Source organism: Gymnoscopelus microlampas (assembly GCF_963454915.1).
Source record: "Gymnoscopelus microlampas genome assembly, chromosome: 8".
NCBI lineage: Eukaryota > Metazoa > Chordata > Actinopteri > Myctophiformes > Myctophidae > Gymnoscopelus > Gymnoscopelus microlampas.
Genome location: NC_139945.1, coordinates 34,346,378 through 34,361,053, shown reverse-complemented (window position 1 = coordinate 34,361,053; position 14,676 = coordinate 34,346,378). Strand labels below are relative to the sequence as shown.

At 39.6% G+C, this 14,676-nt stretch overlaps 1 protein-coding gene across 3 annotated transcripts; it reads right to left on the bottom strand.

The window, feature by feature from the left end:
- Nucleotides 1-12,311, bottom strand: LOC311051138 (lysosomal amino acid transporter 1 homolog). 3 transcript variants are annotated; one of them, XM_084065543.1, is made up of 9 exons: nt 12,096-12,311; nt 11,591-11,652; nt 11,051-11,461; nt 10,093-10,222; nt 8,530-8,617; nt 7,234-7,343; nt 5,825-5,926; nt 3,791-3,976; nt 1-2,075 (listed from the first exon to the last, which is right to left on the bottom strand). In XM_084065543.1, exons 2-9 carry the CDS (start codon nt 11,641-11,643, stop codon nt 1,971-1,973), a joined length of 1,185 nt encoding a protein of 394 aa, XP_083921669.1. In that variant the 5' UTR covers nt 11,644-11,652; nt 12,096-12,311; the 3' UTR covers nt 1-1,970. The 3 variants fall into 3 exon arrangements, with proteins under 3 accessions (XP_083921669.1, XP_083921671.1, XP_083921670.1); XM_084065545.1 differs by having other exon boundaries at nt 11,051-11,652; XM_084065544.1 differs by lacking the exon at nt 11,591-11,652.
- Between the last annotated feature and the right edge of the window lie 2,365 nt (nt 12,312-14,676).

The following is a 14,676-nucleotide window of genomic DNA, read 5'->3' as shown; positions in this document are numbered from 1 at the left end:
TGCACTTCATGACAAAACAGTTTTATTGAAAATGCTTTATACATATTCCTGCCGGCTTTGTTTACAATAAAAAAGCACAGACAAACCATACAGCAACTCTAGCAAGCCTTCAGCTATTCAGATCTCGGTTCCATTCACACACACATCAACCTGAAAGGAATTTTGTGTCACAACACGGGGCGAGTGGGGGGAGGGGGGCATTCAATTAAATGTCTAATAGGACAGTTAATGCTACTAGTCACAAAGGAGTGGATTTCGTAGAAAGGGTTTCTGTATCTATGCAATGCCGGTGCTGGTCAGGCAAAAAGCAGTTGATTACAAGAAAATAGTATCTATAGGTAGAACAGTCTAGAAAGAGAAGAGGTTCCAGCACATGTAATTAAAGAAAGCCATAAAAAAGGCACAGACGAAAGGCCCACACGCCCACACTTAACACTGCATAGAGGACACTGGAGCACGATGGCAAGCAAGGTAGTTAAACAGACTTCCTATATACTATATATTCCTGGTTATTGGGGTATGACCACCCCAGTTATGCTGGTCTTTGTTTAATGGCTCCGTCCAAAAAGACGACAAAACTATTGTGAAGAGATAGGCGGGAAAAAAAGAAACACAAAAGGCAATATGTCTGTGTATTGTACTGTAATTACCAACAACAATGGTGCGCACTAGAATTACACACCTTTTCTTTCAGAATTGTATATTGTTGGAAGTGTAAACACCTCTGTAACAATGGTAACACTGCCTGAAAAGCAATTATATCCAAATGCATACGAATGAAAATCTCTCAGGGGAGGTGAAAACAGTTCCTCCTGGCATGTTACTGAACTCTTCCTAACCTATTCAATGGTAATTTAAACCGTTGTGTACAGCTTCTAACCATGGGCGTGTTTTGCTCGTCCAGCCTGTTTTGTGCGTTTCATTATAGGCTGCAGAGTATTTTAATCTTATGTGCACGTCCACAAGATGTAACAATAATGAAACCTTGAACCTTAAAGTAAAAAAAATGAATGCAAAAAAAACTATCAAAAAATTTACAAAAATAGCCAATCTCCAAGCTAACACCACAACACGGTGTGACGTGTGAGCTTGTAGATCGGCTTATTTTCTCTATTCATTGTAAGACATAAGTACATAGGGCTTAAGTGCTAAAAAAAAATAAGTGCCCAAATACTACTGTAGGAGTCACAGCTCCATGTCGTCCGTGTCTTTATAGTACTGTTCACTTCCAATCTCCTTGCCATGGTTTCCCCTAGCCCTTGAACAAATGGCAGAGCTGCATACAGAGCAGTGCCGGTTGTTATCTCCATTTTATTCTTTTTATCATCATCACTGGCTTGCTTAACACTTGGCACTAGCTTTACTTGAAACCTCCTGAGACAGTCATACAATTATTAATAGCATGGACACTTCCTTTTGTGCTCAAATCATGTTCTGGCACCGTAGTCCAGGTAATAATGTACAGGTAAGGCTTTGAAGCTCTTTATCAACCTCAGAAAAATTTGGCAGCAAGCACGATTCTACAGTAGTTCCTTATTGCAGTATTTACTAGGCAAAATAGTCACCATTCTCCAAGTGAAAACTGAAGGAAGATAATGTGTCAATTATTGCACAGAAACTTCTTAGTTTCCGTCAAATGTAAATCATAAACATTTTCAATAATGGGACTTTGATTTAATACTTTATGAAGGTGTTTTAAGGGTAGCCGATGGATAGAAACCTTTAATTTGTAGAGCCAGGAAACGTCTGGCGGAACTGATTTAGAACAAAGTAAAAATAATAATAATAATAATAATAATCCTAATGATACTAATAATTTAATTCTACGGAGTGTTCAACATCCTCATCAGCATTCATTCAAGAAGGTTCTTACCAAATAACCAACAGAGGACCAGGAGGTTCTTTGTGTTATATGCTACTGTGGTGGAATGACCATAGTGTTCTAGAGATGTCCATGTCAGTTCTAGATGCTAGAAAACCGAAAGTTCCTCTTCTTCACAGAGAAGAGGTTCCACTTCTGGGACTTTGACCAGTGGGCTGCTGTTCTTCCTGTACCTGATGAACTGGGCAGTCACCTGACATGGTTAAGGCTCACACAGAAACACTAATGAAATAAGACATGCTCTACTCCAGTTATTTACGGTATTTTCGTATACTGTTTAAGTCCTTAGATACTAGGAGTGTTTTATTTTTATTTTTGTGCCATTAAGTTTCCCCAAAGTGTTGTTTCTGTCATGATTAAATCTTACAAGAATGCAAATGTTACACAGCGAAAAAGTTACCAAATATTTTTTTCAAAACAAGGCAGATTTTTTAATAAAAATAACTGGTATCAATGAGGCATCAACTATAATATAGTTTGTACTATATGCATCAGCTTTGCATCTTCGATTCATTTATTCATCATGATCCCGGTGTTGTGTAAAGACCTTGAGGATGCTTCTAGCCAAAGGTAAAATAGCAAAACTGGCGAGCAGTGACTGGAATGCATTTACATTTTTATCTTGTGCCTTAGTGAGTATGCAAGTCTCACAAAGACAAAAAGATAAATTCATAGAGTACGACAAGATGACATCCTTGGCTATCGGACATGGTTTCCCCTCAGACAAGTAACATTGGAGCATCAGCGAAACACAACCAAGAACACAAGACTTCAACTATGAGCATAATTGTCTCCGATGTTGCTGAGAGATGAACCGTTAACTTGCTAACTCAGCTATTATTATTAGATAGCACACTTGGCTGTGTCATTTGCTGGTTCTCTGTGATAATAAATCCAAGCATCTCCTTTTTGCCTCAAACTGTGTTATATTGTATATATTTTTCTTGAATCTTTAGGGTATAGAGATATCATCAATTCAAAATGCTTATTGTAGCTGTTGGGCAGAAACCTTGTATCTCCATATTTCAAATTTTTATGTTTTATTTAGTTTGTCAAAAAGTACAAAAGTGCTCTACAAGCTCACAACACGATACATCGCATGAGCTTGTAGATCTGCTATTTCTGCACAATTTTTAAAGTGAAAGTGGTTAATTCTGTGGGTTCTATAGATATTTAGACAATGAAAAGTATTAACGAGAGCTTGTGATTAGATCCATTGGAACACAGGTTCTGTTTTCCATTTCCTTAAAAGTAAAGGTTTCTAACAGCGGTGTTATATATGACATGATATATATATATCATGTCTCATTATCGTTGCCAATGGAGATAGATGGGGTTATGTTTTCACCTCATAACTTTTTGTTCTGTATAAAACCCATCTCAATGGGTTTGGAGGAAATCCATTGAGTTCTGCTAGATAGAACTGATTAACTTTTCACATCGATTACTCAAGGGAGCTTTTGGCGGTGGGTGTGGAATTTCACAAAGGGACATATATCTCACCATGACACTTTGTGTGCCATTTGTAATTTCCAGCCAATGAGCAAATAAAGTGCTCGTCAACTCTCCAAAATGAGTAAATGGCAAATATTGTCCAATTACATAGCGTTGGTGCACATGCATTTTACTGAGTGGCATCTTTCTAGTTCATTCTTGTTTTAATGTAGCTTCCAGGTTGTCAGGAGGCATGACAGACTATGCCCACCAGCTAATATATAAAGGGTGATTTATGCCAAGTTCCGTGCCGGTGTCGTGCACCAAAAATAGCCTATCTACAATCTCACAACATGTCACGATGCAACATGTTGTGAGCTTGTAGATCGGCTATTTTCGGCACAACAACACGGCACACAACCAAGTATAAATCGGGCGTAACACTTGCATGGACTTGTGTGTGTAAAAGGATACAAAGAAGTCGAGGACCAGGACTCCAAGGCTACCGATGAGCCACGCCAGGTGTTTGATGATGAAGCTGGTTTTGGAGCTCCTCAGGGCGGGCAGCACCACTATGACACTCAGCCCATACGTCCCATTGCCCATCATAGCCAGGGCGAACAACAAGTACGATGTGCCCTCTGTGGACTGGCGCAGGTACTGCAATGGACAGGGGTCATTAATGTTAGTCAACACAGCAGTGGTGGAAAAGGTACTGACATTTTGTACTTAATTCAAAATGTACTTGAGTATAAAGTACAAAAGTATTGGTATCAAAATGTACTTAAAGTACCAAAAGTACAAAGTAGTCAGTATGCAGAATGTCCCGTTTCACATGGTATCATATGTACAAAATGTATTAAAATTGATAGCAGATCTACAAGCTCACAACGCGTCGCATCGCGACGTGTTGTGAGTTTGTAGATTGGCTATTTTCAAATAGCCAAAGTTTAAATTATGGCTGAAGTGGTTAACGTATGTTTTGTAATAATAATTAAAATCTACAAAGTAACTAGTGACTAAAGTTTTCAAATAATTGTAGTGCAGTAAAAGTACAACATTTGCCTCTGAGATGCAGTGGAGTAGAAGTAAAAGTACTGAAAACTGGAAATACCCCAGTAAAGTAAAAAATACCTCAAAATTGTACTTTAAATACAGTACTTGAGTATATGTACTCAGTTACTTTACACCACTGGCACAGACTGTTAGACAGAAGCATTTGAAAAGTGTGTGAGCCAACAGTCTATCGCAAGAGACTACTTGTCAAGTAGTTGTGGTATTCTATTTGAAATCTTACAAAAAAAGCACATCTCAGGGCAAATGGAAGGCAGGATGTGTATTGTGAGGCAGCTTGGTAATCCAACTGGCATAAAATTAAACAGTTGGTCAACAAGTGTACTCTACTGGTACTGGAATTGGCTGGGTTAAAAGGCCACGGATAAGTCCTCAGCTCTGATGCAATAATGGGTCCCCATTCTGTCCTACGCAACCTAAAACCAACAGTGTACAGTGTGGAAATGTTGTTTGGCAACACAATGTGCATCTGTGGCAGACTGCTGTGTAATCGTCTGTTGTTTATTTGCTGTTATAAACAGTATAAAGGGCTTAAGTAAATAAAAGATTGTGAACATTTTAGATGGCAATACTAATGGCAATGTTGTGGTTATATTAAGCCACCTAATTGTTCCAAATACTCGTCAAACATTCCATTATGAATGCTAGAAGGTTGGGGATTTATTCTGTCGGGAGAGAAATTCCCATGTTATGCATGAATTTTCCGAGATCAAATATTGACTCAGGGAACGTTTATGTGTGTAACTGTCTGTGCCCAGAAGTTTCTCTGGAATAGAACCCCCAGTGAGACGATTTCCTCTAGTGATTAGCAGCAACAGCAGGCCAAAATAGTCCTTCAGCACAACAACACTATTGTCTTGGATATCTGCTTCTCATTTAGATAGACACACATACTCACACTCTCTCGCTCATTGGCACAAACATTTACACACACACAAACATTCACACACACACACACACACACACACACACACACACACACACACACACACACACACACACACACACACACACACACACACACACACACACACACACACACACACACACACACACACACACACACACACACACACACACACACACCCCTCTACCTCTGACACCTCTCTACCAGGCTGTAAGACTGGCTCTACAGGTTGAAGCAGATGTTTGGGGTGACCTCATTACTTTAGTGTACTCTTATCTCAGCTGAGATGTGCCCCAGGGCAGGGTGGCTACAACCGTGTGTGTGTGTGTGTGTGTGTGTGTGTGTGCAGACTGCAGTGCAGAGAGACTTGCACTGATTAATACAGTCAATAAAACACACTCACATTCAAGTAGACCGTAATGCAGGATGATGTCACTCGTCTCGTTAAGACTAGGTAGAGCACACCTAGTCTAACGAGATGAGTGACATCATCCTGCATTTTGCTAAATGGTCACATTTTGACTTACATTTTTATAGAGCTGGGGGAAACGTGACGAGAGGTAAAATATGGAAGCCAGGTATCCACAGACATAGCCAGAGATCTCCACTGTTTTAGAGGTACTAGGTCTCTGGGTGAAGACAAAGAGACAGACAAACCAATGGATAGGAAGTAGATCAATCAACATATCCCTGACACGTGCATCGTTTTCCCACCCGCCTACAGAAGCCCTGCCCAGTAGGGCCCATAGTGGGGAATCACAAGATGTGTTGTGGGGAGAGCGTTTGCCCCAACTCGCCAGGCTCTCCCCTGCGTAACACAGAGAAGTTACTGAGGCTAGGTGTGAAAACGTGGGTCGCATCCCTGACTGTTATATCTGCTTGGCTGCCGATTTGGAGGAGAGGACCTCACACGATGGCACCCCGTACATTGAGTTAAATGGACGGGTGGCGCCATCTTGTGAGGTTCGGCACTATTACAACATGGTGATATCATGTTCTCTATCTTGATATTACTCATTTTTTGACTTTTTTGATGACATCGGTATGTCACCATTTTAACCTTTTAAAAATTCTCAAAAATAGCTGATCTATAAGCTCACAACGCATCACATCGTGTGACACGTTGTAGATCTGCTATGTTTGATATTTTTTTGAATAGGACTTAAAGGGGCTACACCATGAATTTCATTTTTTTTTAGGTTTTTAGTATTTTTTGGGCTCCCCTGTGTCTCTTGTACCCCAAAAAATATATTTTTTTAACATTCAGTCATTCATTCTCATTTCAGAGATTTTCAGAATGGGCGTGTCTGAACAGGCCATTTCAGAATGGCAAGGCAAGTGACATCACTTGCCTTGACTTTGCATTGATGATGGCCAGACAGAATTGCTCAGTAGCCCCCCCCTGCCCAAAAGGACGTTTTGGTATTGCAGCTGAAAAAGCTTGGAATGACAGACAGTCAGATTGTGAGAAAAAATATCTGGATGTTTTTTAGGCTTACAACCTGTTTAAAACGTATTAGGGGGCAATATTTATATATAATATATATTTTTTAAATTCATGGTGTAGCCCCTTTAAGTGGTTATGGCCTACTTGTCTCAGTTTGTATATTTTATACATACTTTATATGTACAGTATATGTACTGTAATTTGGATTTTTTTTGCTAATAAGTTAATTCTCTTTTTTTTCTAATTGATTTCAATTATATAACATTTTAAACAATATATCAGTCAAAACATTGATAAACTGTAGTTTGGTACTCTCCAAAATTGGACCCAAAAATTTAGCATTGGTCGGGGTCTAATAGTAAAATAAGTACATGGGCTTTGTTCAATTTAATGCACTTATACAAAGTACACATTTGTTTTAGACACACATGGATAGACTCACCCACACACACATGATGACATGACTAGATAACTTAGTGCTCTGCTTACCTGTGTGTATAAGCTGACCCCGTCATCTGAGATGAGCTTAGGCAGAACTAGGAGAACTAATGTGGCAGAACCACACCACAGCAAACACAGCCACTTCAACACAGGGCTTTCTGAAGGACACACACACACATTTAAGTCTGGCGAAATTATACTGTACACACACATAATGAGTGCACTAACACACATTAAGAGTTTGTAGATCTACGATTTTCGCCCAATGTTCTCCTATTATGCCATGCCCAGAATAAGTTGTTCCAATACCAACATCAGTATCAGGAAAGCTGCCGATACTGCATAGAATGCTACTATCAGCCAGTAAGTAGCCAGTCTATAACAATCTGATACCATGTAATGAATCACATGATGTTTCATTTACACTAAACAATTATTTTTTTATTTAGAATTCTTCAGTTGATGTTGCACTACCGTTTTATACCTTCTGTTATATTTACATTATTATTTTACTAACGTGGCTGCACTTTAACAATTATCAATGGAATTATTATTCATTCCTAGATTCCTTTTTATTACGCATTGGTAGCGGATCGGTACTCGATATCGGGAAGGGAAAATGGTATCGAAACATCTCTCTTTATCTCTCCCTCCCTCACATACACACAGACAAAGGATCAGCATTAACAGAGACACTTGAAACATGAAGCCATCTATAGATACTGTACAGAAAAACAACCTTACACCCTCAGTGTACCGCTGATGTGTCACTGACAAAGAGGGAGCTCACTGGGCTATCTCTCATTCACCAATATCTCAAAAACTAATCACTGGTGTCCATGTGGTGTGTGTGTGTGTGTGTGTGTGTGTGTGTGTGTGTGTGTGTGTGTGTGTGTGTGTGTGTGTGTGTGTGTGTGTGTATGTGGACACATCTCAACTTTACTGCCCTCCTCCCTCACACCCGCCCACATAGAATGACATCAGCATGACCACATGAACGAAGATTTTCCACAAACAAGCAGAGACACGCGCGCGCACGCACACGCACACACACACACACACACACACACACACACACACACACACACACACACACACACACACACACACACACACACACACACACACACACACACACACACACCTTACCTACCCTGCCAGTGTTATAGCTCTGTACGGTTCTGTACTTCTATCTGCTGTATACCACATGGAAGCAATTATAGTCTGGAATAATAATACTGACCTTACAGTTTAGCTGTACCACTTGATAAGTAGTTTAATGCTCCATGTACATTAGATGTGAGCATGGATGTGTTACAGTATATACACAATGACAGGCCTTACTTCTGGTAGAGCTGTTTTTGATCTTATAGTAGAGGAACTGGGAGATGAGGATCATGTCCGTGAAGATGTAGAACACTACGGTAAATATCTGAGAGACAGGGACAGAGAGGCAGAGACAGAGACAGAGAGAGACAGAGAGAGAGAGAGAGAGAGAGAGAGAGAGAGAGAGAGAGAGAGAGAGAGAGAGAGAGAGAGAGGGAGAGACAGAGAGAGAGAGGGAGGGAGGGGGTGAGTGAGGGGGAAAGGGAGACAGACAGAGAAAGAGTCAACACCTAAGCTCAAAATTACTAAACATAATGCACACAAATGGATTTTTGCTCTAGCGCTGGGCAATATATCGATATTGTGATCTGAGAAAAGATATCGTTTGGGATTTTGGATATCGTAATATTGTGATATGGTGTAAGTGTATTATTTTCATGGTTTAAAATTCACTTCAGCCCTATTTCATTTCCCAAAACAAAATATTTGTTTAATAAAATAAAGTGTTATTTGTGTTACTTACAATATGATATTATCATGATATCAAGGTATTTGGGCAAAAATATCATGTGTTTGATTCAGTCCATTTGGCACAGCCCTATTTTGCCCTCTATCAAGACTAACTGATCCGATTTGGAAGTGACTGTAATGCATTGAAGACAGACATACTACAGTATTATGACTACACTGTATCAAGCTGAACGGAAGGCCAAAATAAATATAAACAACAATAATAATAATAAAAATAAATAATTTTTCATATATTGAGGCTAATGTAGGCTATTCATCACAATTCTTGGCAGTCAGAGAAAACCCCTAGAAACACCCTAGATACAGTATATGTGTTTAATGTGTCTGAAAGCACATCTGGACAGAAAATGTAACATCTGTCTTTCCCTACAGTGGTAGTGAGGCCAGTTGGTATATATTACCTTGTTATAGTAATAAATTGTCTGTTTCACTGATGATTTATCACATCATTTTATACAGTGTGACAAACATTTTCACAATGTCGCCCTGAAACACTGCACTGTCTGATAGATTCAAACGGTGTGACCGTAGCAACGTGAAATCGTAAAAATTGCATTCATATCAGAAACGGTATCACAATCACTGTATAGTTCGTACAAGTACAATTTATATACAGCAATTTATCCGCATCTGTGTCACTTTAGATTTCTTTGGCTATTCAAACATAGTAGATCTACAAGCTCAAAGCGTGGCTGCGCTATGAGCTTGTAGATCTACTATTTTTGGAATAAAATCGTGAAAATGTGTGCAAGTCTTTGAATATATACATTTTTAACTCAAATCTTTGCTTCTGGGGGTCCCTGGAACAACATATTTTGAGATGGGGGGGGGGGGTCAAATACCTATCATTTTGGGGGTCCTTGACATGAAAAAAAGTTGCAAAAAGTTGCACATGCGTGCGGCGTGTGCATGTGACGTCATTAAAATACCATTCCACTGGGAAAAAAAATCATCATTACACCACTGCCTGTTCTGTACACAAGATGTAACAGTAAAGCACAACCTGGAACCTTGGTGGTGACTGAGAACTTGAATCCATGCGTTGTTTACCTGAATAGGAAGCTGGCTAGTGAGGTAACAGCCTGCAAAGCTGGTCAGGTCTCCACTGAACAGAAAGAAGAGGAACCCAAAAGACATGGCCTGTTCCACTTTACCATTACGATGAGCTTCATAGACCTGACTGAGAGAGAGACAGACAGACAGACAGACAGACAGACACAGAAGGAAAATCTTAAAAATCGACTGCCATATCAACATGTTGCAAATTAAATGAATACTGTACATCTTAATTTTATTCTGGTTCACATGGATAAATCTGTATAGCTTCAGTCTTCAATGACCAACAACAGGTGGAAAAAGTACTCAATTTCTTTTAAGGAAAAGTATCGATAGTGCAATTACAAGTTATTACAAGTAAAAGTCCGGAATTCAACATTTACTTGAGTAAAAGTACAAAAGTATTGGTATCCAAATGTACTTAATAAAATGTAAAAAAAAAAACTTTCGAAAATAGCAGATCTACATGCGACGCATTGTGAGCTTGTAGGTCTGCTATTTTCAAATGGCCGAAATGTATATGGTGGTAAATCTATGTTTTGTAATAATAATCCAAATCTACAAAGTAACTAGCAACTAAAGTTGTCAAATAATTGTAGTGGAGTAAAAGTGCAATATTTGCCTCTGAGATGTAGTGGAGTAAATACGGAAAATTGGAAATACTCCAGTAAAGTCAAAAATACAGTACTTGAGTCAATTTACTTCGTTACTTTACACCACTGTCTCCAGTCTTCACTGACCACCACCACCACCACCACCACCACCACCAACAACAACAACAACAACAACAACAACAACAACAACAACAACAACAACAACAACAACAACAACAACAACCAGTTCCAGACAGACAGTGATCTGTAAGCCCATCCATTGGGCTTACAGATCACAGTCTGTCTGAAACTGGTTGTTGTTGTTGTTGTTGTTGTTGTTGTTTGGCATCCATACTCACGGCAGAGTGGAGAGCAGAAAGCAGAACATGGACACCAGGCCGATCACCACGCTCCAGTACTCCCACACGTTGTCCACGCACTCCTCCAGCAGATAGAGGATCCACGGCGTCCCGTTCACACACAGAGGCCGACCCACGGCCACCGAGGCCGGGTGGGACGAGTTGAGAGCGGCGGCAGCAGCGGCCACGTCTACAGGCTTCCCTGGGAAGCGGGCGGAGGCCATGGTGGGGGCGACCACCCTAGCCCACCACCCCCCGACCTGAGAAGACCCTTTATATCTGAGATGGATTCGAACTTGAACTTGAAGTCTGTCTGTCTGTCTGTCTGTCTGTCTGCTTTCCTCGCTCCTCCGTCCCACGTCCGACGGAAAAGACGTATTAAAGCTATAATGATCGAGTCCTGTGCATGTCCTGATCCCCAAAAGGAAAACAAAAAAAATATATATATAAGGAAAAAGTACACTAGACTATAATAACATTCAGTTCAATTAAAAAAAAGGAAAAGAAAAAGTGCTCGTCCTGATCCCATTAAGAACACACCATCCACCCTGTCCTCCTCCAGGGACGAGTGTGATCTGACTCACAGGTGTCATTTGAGGAGTCTGCAAGATAGGAAAATGCAAACAAAAGAAAACTGGAATAACAAGAATGCAAATACAAAGTAAATGTGTTTAGCGTTGAGCTGATAGTCAAACACTGACTCCTCCTGTGATTGTTTTAGGAATCAGTGCAAGACAACTTAAATCAAAATCTGACACAAAAAAAAAGTCTGATTGGGTTTAAAAACATCTCAACTTAATATATAAGGCTACTTTATTATCAACCGGGCCAGGCTATAAGAACTGAGAATAAAAGTGCATTTTGTAAAAGAAAACACTGATTATACACTAGTTGCCCTTCGCATAAGAAAAGGAAGGAAAATAGAGCAGTTCTCTAAATCTCTCTCAGGCCTGAGCTGGATTTTAAAAGTCAAATTCTGTACCAAAACACTGGAACTTGAAGCAGCCAGGAGGAGGACAAAGGTTCAACAATCTCACTCTCTCACCTGCTACTGTTGTGATGTCTGTGTCTTCTCTCCATGCTTGATCCTGAAAGCAAAAAGATCCTTTTCCAGACGTCAGATGACTCCACATTAATGGAGGACAGCTCCTAGAATGTCATGTGTTGTTCATCAGCTCTGTGGCTACTGGCCTCAGTTATCTCATCACATCAATAAATATATATTTATATATCTATGATCAGATCAGCCAGCCAGCCAGTCAGCTGCCCCTCCCGGAATCAGTGTTGCCAGGGTTTGTGAGAGAAATAAGCAACCCCAGGGGTCTAGGAAAACAAACCCAGAAGAAGCAACTTGTTATGCCACATGAGCACTTTAAACCTATTTATTTATATGCGTTAGCTTTTTTATAATAGCCAATCAACAAACTTGTAGATCTGCTGTTTTCAAAAACTCTAGCATTGAAATGTGGAATATTTTTGGAATATTCTTTTGAAGCATTATAACAACACAAATGCTCCCTGCCTGGCACAAAACCTTTTCACGACAATATTTGAGAACCACGTGGTTTAAATAATAATTAAAGAATTTGGAAGCAAGCCTAAATAAGCAACTACACTTTAGAAACAAGCCCAAAAAAAAAACAATCCGCCGCAAAATAAGCCCAATGTCGCTTATAAAAAGCCGACATGGCAACACTGCCCGGAATGGCAACAACCTTTTACTTCCGTTTGTTCTGGACGTCATGGGTTTGAGCACCCTCTGCTGGGTCAAAATAGTCTACATGAGGCCAAGGCTACATTGACTGAAACAAACCACAAACAAACAAACAAAAAGGTAACAATTGAAACACGCTTGCTGTTTGTTGTCAGCCAACTCCTTTGTTGTTTTATTTGTAGCTATAATGTAGCATTAGCATGACAATAATAATGTCTGTCTGACTGCAGGTTGAAACAGCAACCCGGCTTAATTAATGCAACACAAACCCTGTGATTTAGAATGCAGCCATGCGGTTATTAAATGACCTTACCATACCAATTATGTCATCGTCTATTGCTATCAATGGACCACGTAAGTCATTTAGATATTGTGTTTGTTTATGATTTGACCATATTCATAAATGTGACAGAGAATACTAGTGTATCTGAAAAGTTATTTACTGTTGTCTATATAGTAAAAGTCTTTCTCAAATTAGTGTCAGTCCTTATAGATAAAAAGTGTGAATTATACCAGTCTATTGATTTTAAAGTACTGCTTTGTGTTTTTCCCTACACCATTTCGACATGAATGGCAGTGAATAGTCCATATTCACACGGTGGCCATTTTGGAATTTAACATTGCGTTGCTGTGGCAACTGGGGTGGCATTTCATTGACTTAAAGGGATATTTCACTTTCAAAAAACTTTTGGTAATTTTATCGTCTACTCAGGCTTTTGTGAACCCCCAGACCGTTTTTAAGTTGCTTGATTCAGTATTTAGATATTTGATAATCATTTTATCAGACACGCCCCCTTCCTATACAAACCCATTATAACTTCAAACTCCATTTTTAACCTGTTAGATTCATCAAAAACACCCGTCCTTGGTTCTGGTGACTTACCCTGCCCTCCTAATACGTGAGGGGGCCGTGTTTTTTCGATTACTTTTTTCATTTTTTTTTTTTTTTATGTATTTCATTTTTTTCATTTTCCCCCAAAAATGTTAAAAATAAATGAAAAGAGTTATCGAAAAAACACGGCCCCCTCACGTATTAGGAGGGATCCAAGGAGATCCAGAACCAAGGACGGGTGTTTTTGATGAATCTAACAGGTTAAAAATGGAGTTTGAAGTTATAATGGGTTTGTATAGGAAGGGGGCGTGTCTGATAAAATGAATATCAAATATCTAAATACTGAATCAAGCAACTTAAAAACTGTATGGGGGCTCACAAAAGCCTGAGTAGACAATAAAACGACCAAAAGTTTTTTTGAAAGTGAAATATCCCTTTTAATGGCAATATGGCCGCCGTGTGAATATGGTCTATGGCAATTGATGTACTGAAGTAGGCTTATATACAGTGTGTTCCCTGCTTAGCTTACCTAACCCTAAACCCAACCCTAAACCCAACCCTAACCTTAAACCTAAGGTAAGTGGGGAACATAGAACCCAGGGAACATAGGGATGACCCCGGCTAGGGCCTACAGTGCATTGCTGTCGGGCAGAAACCAGCTAACTCCATTTTGACGCTTTTGCATAAATCAGTGCTATTGAATACCCTAGTGGTAAAAAAAAAAGAATTTAACCAATGAAAAGTATTAAAAAGCACAACTCAAACTTTCTGCTAAACCAGCTATAGAGACACACGGGCGGAAACGGAACTTTTGAGATAGCGCCGCTACTCGAGGTCCGTTAGAACAACGAACTGCAGCTCTCAATGCATTCCCTATGAGAGGATATGAGAATTAGCCTACTTTTAAAATTATCCTGCATTAACTGGAGACGATATTGATTTAAATAAAAATATGTTTCCAAATGTATGGAGTGTCTTTGTCAACATATCTTCTTGTTTTCTTAATAGTTGATGTGTTTCACATTTAATTTGCCACTTTAACGAGTTACCCATAATGTTAACACAGCAGAGGGTAGACGG

What these genes read in the sequence shown, in the direction of transcription:
- LOC311051138 (XM_084065543.1), bottom strand. Translation starts at nt 11,643, where the DNA reads ATGACACCTGTGAGTCAGATCACACTCGTCCCTGGAGGAGGACAGGGT. An exon ending in TTTCTGCTCTCCACTCTGCC is followed by an intron (nt 10,223 to 11,050) that starts GTGAGTATGGAT and finishes TCTCTCTCTCAG; the next exon opens with TCAGGTCTATGAAGCTCATC. An exon ending in CAAAAACAGCTCTACCAGAA is followed by an intron (nt 7,344 to 8,529) that starts GTAAGGCCTGTC and finishes TGTGTCCTTCAG; the next exon opens with AAAGCCCTGTGTTGAAGTGG.